This window comes from Myodes glareolus, chromosome 7, assembly GCF_982192425.1.
Source record: "Myodes glareolus chromosome 7, mMyoGla1.1, whole genome shotgun sequence".
NCBI lineage: Eukaryota > Metazoa > Chordata > Mammalia > Rodentia > Cricetidae > Myodes > Myodes glareolus.
Genome location: NC_142032.1, coordinates 75,001,852 through 75,016,405, shown reverse-complemented (window position 1 = coordinate 75,016,405; position 14,554 = coordinate 75,001,852). Strand labels below are relative to the sequence as shown.

The window sequence follows — 14,554 nt, the reverse complement described above, 5'->3', positions numbered from 1 at the left end:
CAGGCAGAGTTTGGAAACCTAACGACAATGAGCATTTACTGTGCCTGGTTTCTTTTCCGTGAATATTCAGGGTGGTCTCCCTGTCTTAATAGCAATCAAGACAAACACCCACAGACATGCCAACAGGCCAATCTAGATTCTCGTTAAGACTCTTTCCAAGTGACTCTACATTATTTTAAGTAAACAATTAAGACTAATCATACAGGGATCCATATGAAACCCACAGAATATATTTATTTTTGCTGCTAAGATATGGTTCCCTTGCTGCTCACTAACCATATAAAGAAACCTTGTGTTGAGGTTATTCTAGGTCCTCCTTGCTTCCCTTGCAGCATGGGATCTTGGACTTTAGTTGTCTTCCATTTCCCAGAGTGGTTCTGGAAGGACAAATTGATGCTAGATGGAAAAGCAATAGATGCCTACTTTCCTTCACTCAAGTGGCTTCAAGAAACTTGTCACTAATGGCCGTCCATCAAATGCCAACTCGTCTGTTTGTCCTGGGTGGTCATCTCTGTGGGGACATAGTCTTGTGCTTTCATGTACATATCACTAAGATGGGAAAGGAGGAGATAAAGCAAGAAAGTGTGAATGGTAGAGGTCAAAGCCCTGTGGACCTGTCCTGCAAGGAGGGATGCTTCTTTGAATAAGAAAGTCATAATTGCAGAAAACCTTTTCAGACACCTCAGAGATGCCCTGGTTGGATGTGCTGCCCTGTTCCAGGCCACTTGTTCCTCTGTCAGAATGTGTAGGTTAATAATTCAGTAGTCTTATTGGTAGAGTGAGTCAGACCCCAACTTGTCCCAACCCCAGCTCTGATGATGAAAGTCTGCATAAATACCCCCACCCCTGTTTCCAGTAAGACAGTATTGTGCATACCAATTCCAGTCACTAGAAAAGTGCCAGTCCATGGGCGTGGGGTTCAATGCTAGAACCGTTACTGTTCAAATGTACTGGGGTCAGAGGTAATTTGATTTGGTAATTAATTGCTAAAGCAGAAAGTCTTGCTTTCTTTATGATGCTTTCTGGGTACCAGATTGAAAACTTAGCAACCAAATGAACACAGAGCTCAGATATTTCCGAATTTCTTGGGATTTCGTATGGGCCCCCTGTGTGATTAGTTTTGACTGTCAACTTGACACAACCTAGAATCCCTTGAGAAGACAGTCTCAATGAGTACCCAGATTGGCCTGTGAGCATGTCTGTGGACTTTTGTCTTGATTGCTAATTGAGATAGGGAGACCCATCCTGAATATGGGCTGGACATTGGAACTATGTAAGAAAGAAAAAAAGCTAGCTTAACATTAGAACAAACAAGCAAGCATTATTCTCTCTGCTCTTGATATGACAGGATTAGCTGTTTGAGTTCCTGCCTTGACTTCTCTCGTAGATGACAACCTGGAATTAAAAGCCATAAACGTTTTCCTCCTATATGCTGCCTCTCGTCAGACTATGTGTCATAGCATAGAAATGAAACTGAAGCAAAATCTTAGCATTAAACACACACCGTGCTTGCAGAAATCTGTAGCATTGGAGGTCCACTTGGAGCAGTTTGTGAGTACCAGGCCACACAAGGCAAGGTTTGTCCATGGGGGCTTGGCAGTGGACAGTGTTATGTATCCTGTCTGCAGACTTCATGTCTACAGGACAGTAGTTTAGAAGTCTAGGATGTATATAGATCCATCCATTGCTGCTTTAAATAAAATTTAATAACTACAAAAGACATTACGAATATTTTTAAAAGTCCATTGCTATTGTCTATAATAGAGCAAAACCTAAAATAGATGGATAGAAAGCACACACACACACACACACACACACACACACACACACACAAATTCAATTGTTAGTCAAAGACAAGTTGTTAGTCTTCACCACGGTGTCAAGACAGTCCCAATGTGAAAATACAGTCTTTTCGACCAACAGTACTAGAATAATTGGATATCCTTATGAAAAATAGAACTTTAGCCACCACTTCATACAGAATTCAATTTAGGTGCGTCATAGACCTAAATAGAGAACACATCATGATAGCATTTCTAGAAGAAAATGTAAGAAAAATCTTCAAGAATGTGGAGTAGGCAAAGATGTCTCGGGACACCCAGCAATGGCCTTAAGAGTGAAAATTGAAAAATTTTGCCTTCCTCATCATTTAAAATGTACCTTTTGAAAGGCATTGTTTAGGAAATGAAAAGTTGGGCCTAAGAAGACATGCAATTTATAAAACTAACAAAGAATATATTCAGAATAAGTTATAAATCCCTTCAAACCAATAATAAAAACCAAAAAACGTGTTTAAAAAGTGCCTGAAAGATATGAATAGACATGTCATGGCCATGATGATAAGGAAGGTGAAGAATGGTGAAAATCCACACGAAAAGATGCTCAATGCCATCAGCCACCGGAGAGATGGAAACACAAACTGCAGGGAAATGTTGCTTCTGATGTAGCCACTGGCAGGACTGAGTGGCAGAGCCTGGGTTCTGATCCCGCCTAGACTCCCTGGGAACAGAATTAGCTGTACACCTAGCATAACCACTTTTGTCTTGCATGGACGTTGCAGGATTCTGAGTCTGCCACAGCATGGCAAAGAGGAGCATTTGGCAGCTCCCACACAGCGGTTTCTCTGTGCATGAGCTTGGAGAAGTGTTATTCTCACCGTTCACCTGACCAATTTGAAAGTAAAAGACAAAATTCTCCTGGCAAGAAAAGGTCCTCTGAAATGACATTTATCGAATTATTTGTTCATGCGTTGTTTGGAGGCCTAACGTCCCCTCTGAAGCTATGAAGAAATTCATTCACTTTTGGTGTGTTTCAACTCTGTTCCTGGAAGTGGGTTAATTGTTTCTTATCACATGGAATTTTGCTCAATGCACAGTGGTGGCAAGGCTGGTGCTACGTTTCCAGTGGTCTTCTAAATATTACTGTAGGAGGCTGGTGAAGAAGAGAGAGCACCTAACTTGGAAAAGAGAAGATCTTCTCCGCTCTCTTCCCCTCACCCCCTTAGCTATAATTAAAGATCTGCTGTGTAATAGAATAGGCATGGCATTTATCCTGTGTTGTCCCCAAAGCATAATTCAGACTCATGGAGCTCAGCTTCAGGCAAATCTGTTTCTACTCAAACAACAGATCTCTCTTGAAACAGAACAAACCTCAGATGAATTTGACATCTCTAGAGGTGTCAAGGGGACAGGCACTTGCTGGGAGATAATTCATGGACTGGCTTAAACTTGATGACCCGTTAGAAATTCCCCTTGGATCCTTGATGTTTTAGACCTGCCAGGCAATGCCAATAAAAAGGTAGGTTTTGTGGGACCTTATAGGTAAGACTGTCTGTGTTGGCTGCCCGTTGCTGGGAAACACGCTGAGAGCAGGGAGGTAGGTAACACTCATATACAAAGGGTAACTTTTGGAAGTGAGATCAAGCGTTGTGAATTTTGGTCTTTGAAGGTGGATTTGGGCTTGGTGATGAGCTCTGAGGGTTTCATTGGGATCATCATGTTAGACAATTCTGCCAAACGCCGCAAAAGATGAACGTAACAGAAGCGTGACTGTGGAGTGGGCAGGCTGATTTTCCTGGCATGCCTATAAGGTCAACATGAAACACTGCGTGTCCTCACTCAGTGTCACTCGGATGGTGTCCACAGTCGGGAAAGCTCTGCAGGAAGCTGTGTTTCACAAGGGTCCAGGTTCGGAGGGACTTTTGTAAAGCTCAGCCTCACACTTTACAGGCCCAGGGTCTAGGTATACTCAGGGATTGCTCGTTTCATTTCTTCAGACCTCAGGGTCTGCTCGCAGCCCAGATTCTGACTTCCTTCTCTAGGATGCCCTATAGTCCATAGTAGGCTTACAAAGGCCTTGCAGACCTGCCAGTACTGGCCTAGGGGACACTAGTGAGTGACTTTCTCTACCCCACCTTCTGCTCTCCATAGTTCTGTGGGCTCATTTCTCTGATGCCCTTCTGATGGCAGCATGGCTCTCCAGGATTCTCTACTTGTTTGGCAGATGTTCCCAGCCGGACAGTTGCTGGTGCCAGCTGTGTAGAAACAAAGTGGGTGGCTGCCTGCCTTGTGGGACCTGGAACACTGAAGTTGTCATCTATATCCCTCTTTAGAAGAAATAGAACAGGTCTACCCTTATGATGTGTGTGTGTGTGTGTGTGTGTGTGTGTGTGTGTGTGTATGCACATGCGCGTGCTCGTGTGCATGTAAGTAAGTGTGTGTGTGTGTGTGTGTGTGTGTAAGTGTGCGTGTGTGTGTGTGTGTGAAGGAGGGGCTGTTGAAGAGAGAGAATGCTGAGAAACCATGATCCATGTTTAAGTAATAAGAATGACTACGGACTGCTTTTGACACAAGACTTGGGAACATGGAAGAAGAATGGCAGGGTTCTGAGGATCAAAGTCACAGGGGAAGAGATTGGGTAGCTTGGTGTAGGAGTCCCCTCTGCATGCTGTGAATATGTTTTATTACCATTGGTTAATAAGCTACTTTGGATTATGGCAGGGTAGAATATAGCTAGGTTGGAAATGCAGGGAGAAAGAAGACAGAGGCAGGCAGATATCATGTAGCTGCCCATGAAACAAGTTGTGAGATTATAAACCACAATCCTTGTGGTAAATATAAAATAATAGAAATAGATTAATATAAGATGTAAGAGCTAGCTAAGAATATGCCTGAGCCATTGACCAAACAGTGTTGTAATTACTATACTTTTTGAGAGATTACTCAGGTCTGGGTGGCCAGTAAGGGAAAGCACAGTCCCCATTTACATAATGAGCAGTTGGCAACACACATCCACATAAAGCCTAAGAAAGCTTTTAAAAAATGACCTCTAGACCCACAAAAATGGGAGTCAACTGAACTTCTTGGTAGCTTCATTTTTCAAATGCAGGTTCTGTTTGTTGGCTGCCAGCAGAGGCACTGCTTCTTAAAGAAATGGCTTCCTGGTTCATGCTGGTGGCAGGAAAAGCTCTGACTCATTCTGGAGGTCCTGCTACAGAGCACATAGATGGGGTTTGTGAGCAGAGTGCTACACGTTGCCTAATGGTAGCGTAGACTGTGTTCCTGGAGCTGCAGTAGTGAGCATGGCTCACAGAGCCAGTGAACATATCTCTGCCATGTTGGATGGAGTGGAGCCAGGCAGAACAACAGCATGAGCTCCAGCCATGCCTGTTTAGCATTAAAAAAAACTCTTTTAATCAGAAAATGATTACAGATACACAATAGAATAAATTTAGATAAAAAAGATCTTTGAATGGGTTACAGTGTTGAGTGAATGTACATGGGCTTAGGAGAGAGAGAGAAAAAGAATACAAACAGTCATAGATTAAAGGAGTAAAGGCAATAAAATAAATATTGAAAAGTAATAGAGTAAAAAAAGACACGTAAAATAGAATATATGCAGAGAGTCTGGATTATGTACATTATTGTGTTTTCTTTGAATTTTTTAAACTGTTAATGAATTAACTGCTGAAAAAACATTTGGTTCTGGGGCTAAACCAACATATATATTTTAAAGGTATCTTGACTTCAAAATTTGTGTCTAAGGATATGTTACTTTGGAAAAGAGGTTGTGCTTTTATTTCCATAGAAGTTGAGAACCTGTGGATTCCTTTCAGGCTAATGTGGTTTAAGAAGAAGAAACCCCAAAAGTTCTCCATGAACCCTAAAAATACTTCACCCAACAAACAACAGGAAGCAGTTTGGAGAAAACAGCATCCAAATTCCCAAAATGATTGTTTATAAATGTTTGTTTTAATTAAAAGGGCTTGATTATAAATGGTTAATGGTCACAGTCAATCTCTTTCTAAAAATGGGGGATATTATATAGAAATGAATACTTTGCATTGAGATGGACTTTGCTTTATTAATCCAAATTTACAATCAATTTTGTTATATGTGTATTTCTATTCCTGTTTAAGGTATTATGTTTATACAGCTCATTTAAAAATGTAATAAATAATTAAAAATTATAGATTAATAGATAGTCATTTATAATAGTCAAACTTGGGGTCATGTTAGTTTTTCTAGATATACAGAGATATATTTCAGTTAGATAGATAATCTTCAACACTTCAAAGACCTACAGAATAAGGCATTCGAAATGTTTTAAGAATTTACACTTTTTTCAATAATGAGACATGTCTTCTTCTGATAGCACAAATCTACTTCAAGAGAATGATGGGCATCAAAGAGGCTCCTTATGTTGTTAGCCATTTGAGCAAGAAACTTCTCTTGCCTGGACTGTTTGATGATCTACTGTGTAAATTGGACATGTAGGACCCACAGAAAAATGACTGCCAAGCTTGCCAAAAGAAGGTGAGACAGTCCTTTCAAGGGTTCCTGCTTTATGAAAGAGTCTGCTAGGCATTCTGCAGCACACAGAAGAAAGTGACAAACTGCCAATATAGGCAAAACAGTCTTTCAAATTTTCTGCTTCATAGAAAAGCCTCCCAGATATAGATGGGCCTATAGGCTGAAGATGGATGCCCCAACATTACAGAAAACTTTGAGTGACTATCCAGGCAACAAGATGTCTCTGTAAATTCTAGAGTTTTGAAAGTTGCTTACAATGTACTTTCTCTTTACATAAGTTCTTTGATGGAGTAGAAGACACACAGTTATAGTTTTCCTCAGTTATGATAAAAGATACATTAAAAGCTTTAGGTTCGCAAAGATAAAATAGATAAAATATTTTCTTCAGTTTTGTCAATACAAATAGACTAAATATTATAACTGTAATTCTTACTTGATACCTGTTTTGTTATATGTAATTTCACCATATTAAAGTTGAAACCTTCCTATTTATTTAGACAGACAAGAGGAGATGATGTGGGTTTCCCTCTGTATGCAGTGAATGTTTTATTACCATTGGTTAATAAAGAAGGTGTTTTGGCAGAACAGAATATAGCTAGGCGGAAAAACTAAACTGAATGTAGGGAGAAAGAAGGCAGAGTCAGACAGATGCCAGATATGAGTTAACACACCACAAGCCTTGCGGTAAAATATAAAATAATAGAAATGGGTTAATTTGAGTTGTAAAAGCTGGCTAGGAATATGCCTGAGCTGTTGACCAAGCAGTACTATAATTAATATAGTTTTTGTGTGATTATTTAGGTCTGGGTGTCTGGAAAACCAAATGCAGTATCCATTTACAGCAGTTGAAGACAAGCATTTGGAAAGCCATCCTAGCTTCGCTTCAGTCTGCCCTACAGTCTGTATTGACAAAGGCAGCAGATAGGCAGCCTATCACGGAGCGCTCAGATCACAAGGTACTGCTGGTTGGCTAGAACATGGGGGTGAGAGGTACACAACATCTAGATGTCTTCATTCTGCAGGGTCATGGTACTGATGGTTGTTCACTACCTCATCAAATTGCATGGTACTCCAAAGTATCAGCCCTGCCTGTAGGCTCACCTTGGCCTCATTTACAATCAGGGGCTTTGGGATGAAGCAGTGACCCAGGCCTGAGACAAGCAATCCATTATGATTTTCTGGTCATGGTGATTGGTTCAGGTGTTGAAGTGAGAATGTCATTCAGAATGATACTTTTGTTGGGAGTCATGGGGTCAAGGCAAGGGTCTTATTCTCAAACTGATTCCGAGTAATAGAATTCTTGCAGTAATCTTTAAACTCTTAGGACTCCAAGTAGGTCACTATAGGACAGACATGACTGAAAGCTGAAAAAAAATATCAAGCCCTGATGGTGTTACTTGTACTCTGAATGAATGGAACCTGAAGCTGACAGGACCGTGGACCTTGCAATAACTTTTCTTCTATAAATAAATTCAGGTGGGAACCCCTGTTGCTTGCTCTGAGGCTGCCCTGACCACAGTGGCTGTCTGTAGCCGGTAGACAGGACCAGAGCCAGTAGGATGTCTGCTCTGATAGAAGCTGCAAACTAATGAGTCCCCTTCAAGGTGGCCTTTCAGTGGAGCTGCCTGAAGGCTAGACAAGCTCTCTCAAAGGTGAGAGCCTTTCCAGAGCCAGGATGGACAGCCCGCAATGAACGTCTCAGATGACAAAACACAGCATTTGTTCAAGCATCAGAAGAGAAGTAGGGCTTGGATTGGACTCTTCTTTAAATTTCTTCTTTTTTTCTCCTTTTATTGAAAATAGATGTTTTTCTCCTCACATAAGATATCATGATTACGGCTTTTCCTCCCAATTCCTTCCCACCTCCCCTCCCATTTGGGTTCTCTCTCTTTCTGTCTTTCATTAGAAAACAAACGTAATAACGAAATGAAATATAATATGATAAAACAAAAACTATCACGTCAGAACTGGACAAAGCAAACGAACAGCAGGGAAATAGCTCAAGAGAGGGCACGAGAAACAAAAGTCCTCTTGTTCACACACTTGGGATCCCCATAAATGTTCTAAACTGGAAGCCATGATATATACGTCAGGACTGTTGTAGACCCATGCAAGCCCTGTGCATTCTGCCTCAGTCTCTGTGAGATCTTGCGAGCTTTGGCCGTGCTGATGTCTTGCTTCCTTGGTGTTCTCCATCCCCTCTGGCTCTTACACTCTTCCTGCTTCCTCTTTCCCAGGGTTCTCTGAGCTCCTTTAGGGCCAGTTGCTTCTAGGTCTCTCATTCTCAGCATTCTGTCAGGCTGTGAGTCTCTATATTTGTTTCTGCCTGCTGCAGGAGGACACTTCTCTGATGATCGCCGAGCAAGACGCCGATCTAAGAGTATAGCAGAATGTCATTAGGAGTCATTTTATTGACATTTTTTAAGAACAGTAGTATTTGGTTTTACCCGTGACCCTGGGCTATCTAGTCTCAGGTTCTTTGTCCCCCAAGTTGTGTCAGGTGTGGGTTCCATCTCCTGGAGTGAGCCTTAAGTCAAATCAGATACTGGCTGGCTGCACCCACAAGCTTTGTGCCACCAGTGCCCTAGCACATCTTGAGGTAGGACACCATAGTAGCTCAAAGGGCTGTGACTGGCTTGTTTCTGTATCTCTTTTGCTTTGAAGTAGCATCCCCTTTCAAATTCTCTCTCCAGGTAACTCTACGACAAATAAGAAAGGAAAACAATAATACTCATCATGCCGTAAAGATGGTGCGTGCCTATAACCCAGGGAGATCAGAAATCCAAAGCCAATCTTTCGGACTGCAGAGAGGATTTGGATTTGAGGCCAGCGTGAGGTACTTGAGGCCTGGCCTCCAACAGACCACAAATAAAACCGTAAACCTACGGTTCACGTTTTGTGATCTCCACCACCCACCTAACCCGTCTCACTTCTCTGTGTGACTGGCAGATGCCCTCTACTCCAGGGAAGAGGTGAGCTATTAATCCTAGTATCCAGCACTCTACTTTGCACAGCGGCTTCGTTGGTGCTTACAGTTAACTGATGCCTCAACATTAGCATCCTTGTGTGCACCCACCCAGAACATGGCTACCTGGCAGCCTCAACTGTAGGCCGCCAGAGCTCACCATGGGCCTCTTGGACTATCTCATCCAGCTGTGTAAAGACGGCTGTTTTCATAGTTGCTAGGCCCAAGTCAAGGGGGAGACAGCGACATCCTTCCTTTCCATAGCCCTCCTCATCTCCCTGCTTGTGATGTCCCATGTGCCTGGCTATGTATACAGTCACGCATGCTCAGCAATGCTCACCAAGCACCCATGGCATGCCGGGGCACATGATGGAGAAAGCAAACACTGCTCCCGTGTCTTCAGTTGCTGGGATGATGTGGTGTTCTTTCCACACAGCCCGGCTCCCTCCCTGAGGTGCCTTGGATCAGTCATCTAAGGTCCGGCTTGTGCCGTTGGGTACAGGGTCTGCTTACCTTTTGCTGATACCCAAGCTTCCCGCCCAAGACCTGCTTTCTACCTGCTATTTTGATCCATGTCAGATCCCCAGGACCAGAAGCCAACTTCTAACTCATCCCTTCTCACAGAATCCTGAAGTGGTCCTTCCTAAAATCCAGGAAAAGTCCGAGCTCCCTAGAGACAACCCAGCAATTATGAATAATAACTCCAAAAGGCGATGGGAAAGCAAAGCCGAGATCAGGCTTGTGGTCGCCACCCCCAGGTCACTGATATTTATACTTGAATTTTTGATTGAGCCATGGGGCCAAGGTTCCTGCTTCTACCTGCTGCCTATCTGCCTAATGATGGCCTGTCTTGGGCAGCCAGGGACGGATGTATTAGGGCTGCTGCTGTCCAAAGCCACTGAGGGTGGGGGAGAGATGGAGTCCCAGATACTACCTAGCACTGGTGGCACGAGGCGGAAGGGGCCCGGGTTCACTTTTTGCTCTCAGTTTGTGCCAAGGTTTTTGTATGCCTCTTTGGCACCTTCTGAGAGAAAGCGAAGCTTGGGAGCAACCTCTTGGGAACTTCCTAGAGTCAGGGGTGGGAAAGGAAAGAATTTGAGGTTGGTAAGGCTTAGGGAGGCAGAAAGCTGGATGGAATAAGTGCTCCAAGGCAGGGCCAGAGGATGCCTGGAGTGCCCTGAGTGAGAGAATCCCCAAGGCGCCCATCCACTTCAAGCCCACGTGCGGGCGTGTGTGGAAGGAGCAGAGAGCGAGAGCAGGAGTCGCGGGCAGGAGAGGAGGCGCGCAGCGGCCGCCGGCAGAGCGTGCAGCCGGGCACAGAGCCCAGGGGCCGCCCAGTAGCTGGGAAGCCACGCAGCGCACTCGGGGAGGCCGGCGACTACAGCGGGGGCTTCCCCAGGCTTCCCTTCCCGGGTCGCGGGTGCGGGGCGCGAGTCCAGGGCACGAAAACTGCACCCGGCTCAAGGGAGCAGGGAGTCCCCGAAGCGTTCCCGATCGGCGCGATCGCGAGTGGGACCTGAAGCGACCGGTTTGGGTATCCGGGAGCCCAGAGCGTGAGACTGGAGCTGAGCCCTTCTCGCCGCCCCCACCCCGCGCCCGCCTCCCACCCCGGCCCGCGGCCTGCAGCGCGCCTCCCTTACAGCCCAGTCTCTGGCTAGCTGCTCCGGCCGAGCCGTGGGAGCCACGGACAGCGCCAGTTGCCGCTGCGGGAGCTACTCCGGCTGTACCATGCGGGAGCTGGCCATCGAGATCGGGGTGCGAGCCCTGCTCTTTGGGGTCTTCGTGTAAGTAGTGGTGCGCCGCGGGGAGGGGGGGGGAACCCAAAGACCCAGCCTCTGGAATCCCCAACTTTGTTTGAGCTGCTGCGTCCCGCAGGGGCCTGGGTTCGAGTTTCTCTCCTTGGTTGGTGCCTGGGCTGTTCCCGGTGGGATCAAAGGCAACCCTCTCCTTTTCTTGGGGACCCTTGGTGCACAGTGATCCTAGCATGCCTGACTGGGAATGGGATCTGCTTCCATAGTATACCCTAGTCTGGAAGCGCGTCAGGCGGCCCCCTAACTCGGGTGCCCCAAGTCTGAGCCTTCACCAGCTCTGCACACCTGTCCCTGGGATTTAGGCTGCCTCTTAAACCAGGACATGCAGCCTGGCCGATGCCATAGGGAAGTTTCTCTCTCCATGATCTTTTGAAGCTGATAATGGCTGGTTGTTTTTGCTCTTGGCCCCATCTCCCGCCACCTCTTGCTGTGACGGGGCAGCCAGGGTCAGCCTAGGTCTCCTTGGATGTCCCTGGCTCCTGAGCTGACAGCATCCTCCCAAGAGGTGTCTGCGTTACTTCTCTGACTGGAAAACTGTTGCCATGGAGGGTTGGGCAGGTCAGGAACTGCAGCTGCCTGCGGGGCTGGGAACACCAGGAGCTCCTTTTACGTGTGGGTGTTCTTCTCCTGAGAGACAGAAGCACTGAAATGTCCAGGTTGCACCTGGGAATAGTCATTTCCGAAAAAGGAGGGAGCCTAGTGCAATTCCTTCAGCTATGCCTGTGCTTCCTCGGGGACCCCGGACTGCCTCTCACTGGTCCTAAGGCCCACCATAGGGAGATTTCTCCTCTCTCTAGTCTGTCTTGTTTAAAGCCACCTAGCAGCCAGCCTTAAGCACCTGTCATCAAAGCTGACACATCTGCACTTGTCCCTCTAGTAGCAGGCCAGGTTTTCCTCTCTCCTATCCCTTGCTGACTGACACATTTTAAATATTAAAGTTGCATGCATGGACTCCCTGAATTTTCTGGAATCTTGGTGTGTGTGTGTCGGGAGTGGGGGGGGTCACATCAAGACAAACAGGACCCCCCCCAGGATTTCTGCCCCCAACCATGGCAGGTGTGTAATATCAGTGACTACTTGTGAACCTCAAGGTATATGCATGGAAAGTAATGCTTTTGTGTGTGTGTGTGTGTGTGTGTGTGTGTGTGTGTGTGTCCCACATATGTGTTTAAACTAGGGATTAAATTCATCCTGAGGATCCATTCAAACCATCAGAAAAGGCTGAGAGCTTCCCAGATGCGGGCCACCCCTGCTTCCCCTCCCCATGCAGCCTTCCTACTGAACACTGGTGTTATTCACTGGGAACAAGGAGCGGGAACTTCAGTTGGATCTTGATGCAATTGAAAAAAAAAATGCCCTTTCCCTTCCTCTTACTCTGTCTCTCTACCTTTGGAGTAAACATTCCAAGGCGCGGTTTCTGGGCAGTTTCCAGTTGGCAGATGGGCTAAAATCTGCCCAATTAGCCCATTTAGCACGTAATAATCCAGTTATTACGTGCTAAAATGATAGACTAGTGTTTAGTGCATGGTAGATGCTAACATTTGTTGGGGGAATGTCTGTACAAAAAAGAAAATTCCGGAGTAAAGTGAAATGGGCTCACAGGCTGTCTGCTTAAATTTCTTCCGGGAATATTTGTCTTAAAAGGGTCTAGCCACCTGTACATATTTGTATGTTCTCACTTTTCCCTTCAAATATTCTTCAGAACACTTAACGAAATGTTTACAAATACACAACCGCTCGTGTAGTGAATTAGAAAACTTGGTAGAGGTTATTTATATGTGTCTGGCTTCTTCTAAGATTGTTAAGTTAAAAAAAAAAGCACCACTTTGCAGTCTTTCTCCAAAGCCCCCTCCTGTGTCCTCAGTGGGGGATCTGCAGTCACCTCCCACTGCAGGACGTGAACAGACGTCGGTCGTGTTTTGGTACAAGTGTTTTGGCACAAGTCTTGAGTTTCGTATGAAATTACAAATATTACATACAGAGACCAGACTGGTCCTGAGGACAAACTGGGGGTGGCGGTTCAGACAGATAACGGCTTCCGGGAGAGCCTAGGAGGAGCAGGGACACAGATGACCCCTTGTTCGCTCAGAGAAGCTCCTGGCGCCTTGACAGAGGCTAGCTTTGGGGAGGAAGTTGTCTTCCTTTCTGCAGCACTGTGGTGAGGAGGAGATGGGTGTCTTCACAGCCCTGGAAGACTTGGGAAGCCCCTCCAGGCCGGGTGAGTCTGGTCTCCCCGCCACACTGACAAGCGTGGATGGTGTAGTTCATCGCCCACTTGAGCTTGTCGTGTCTGCCCTGTCTCCCAGGATGAGAGGCAAGTTTTAACCCAGAGAGAGCAATTCCTCTTTGCTGGCTTCTGCTCTGGAGCAGCGGCTCCCAACCTCCCTAATACTGTGACCCTTTCATACAGTTCTTCATGTTGTGGTGACCCCAACCGTGAAAGTATTCCATTGTTACTTCATACTGTAATTTTTCTACTATTGTGAATGGTAATATAAATATCCGATGTGCAGGATACCTGATGTGCAAACCTGGTGAGAGGGTCGTTCAATCCCCAAAGGGGGGGGGGTTGCGACCCACAGGTTGAGAACCACTGCTCCAGAGACCCCCCCTCCTCTCCTGGAGATGTGCCCGCTCTCTGATCGCGTTTCCCTGTTTAGAAGCAGGCACGTCATCCCAGCCGATCCACAGATTTCCTCCCTGTAGACTTTAAGGGAGGGCTAATGAAATATGTTCTGAACCCATGAACCCATGAACCGTGCCTTGGTGACTCTCGAAGGAAAGCCCTTTGGGAGGAAGTCAGGAATGGCGCCCAGGATTTGTACACCCAAGTCACAGAGATGAAGGTCTGTTGACAATCAGACTCAGTGCCTTTGGGGCAGCCCTGCTTCCAAAGGTAACAAGCAAAGAGCCACAAAAGAAGAACAGCTGTAAAGAGTGATGCTACTGGGGTAGCTCGTCACCTTTAGCTTAACAGAGGACAATGTTTCCAGGAACTCCATGTTTGGGGAACTTAAGAGGGCCACGTCCAGTTTTGAGGGTACAGTCAACGCTCTGATGCTTGTGTGCCTCTGATGCTATTGGTCTTAGCCAGAGATAGGAATAAGCTGTCACCCAAGACTCCAGGAGAGAATCAGCAAGTGTTTCTACAAGTGCCAGCAAGAGCTGGACCTAGCCTATTAGCTCTGAGCTCCTGGTCACCAGCCCTGAGCTCTAGATTTGCTAATGCCCATATTCTGGTAATTTTTACTGTTGTTGCCGATATGGGGGTTCCCATCCATTGGGGGAATGCAATATGTGAGGGAGTGAGGAAGACTACCACATATGGGGGCTGGAGAGATGGCTTGGGGGTTATGGGCACTTATTGCTTTTATAGAGGACCAAAATTCAGTGCCGAAGACCCTCATTGGGCATTTCACAAATACCTTTTAGTCTAACTCCAGGGGATGTAATACCTTCTTCGTGTC

The 14,554-nt window shown here is 45.8% G+C and overlaps 1 protein-coding gene across 2 annotated transcripts in view; it reads left to right on the top strand.

Annotated features, from left to right (window-relative positions):
• The first annotated feature begins 10,576 nt into the window (after positions 1 to 10,576).
• The window catches only part of Plpp4 (phospholipid phosphatase 4), a 128,428-nt gene continuing 124,450 nt past the window's right edge, over positions 10,577 to 14,554 (top strand). Inside the window, exon 1 of one of the 2 annotated variants that reach the window (XM_085693171.2) lies at positions 10,577 to 11,060. In XM_085693171.2, the coding sequence (XP_085549297.1) occupies positions 11,005 to 11,060 (56 nt within the window). In that variant the 5' untranslated portion in view covers positions 10,577 to 11,004. The remainder of the gene's footprint in view (positions 11,061 to 14,554) is intronic. The other variant, XM_048455119.3, reaches the window with a different exon arrangement.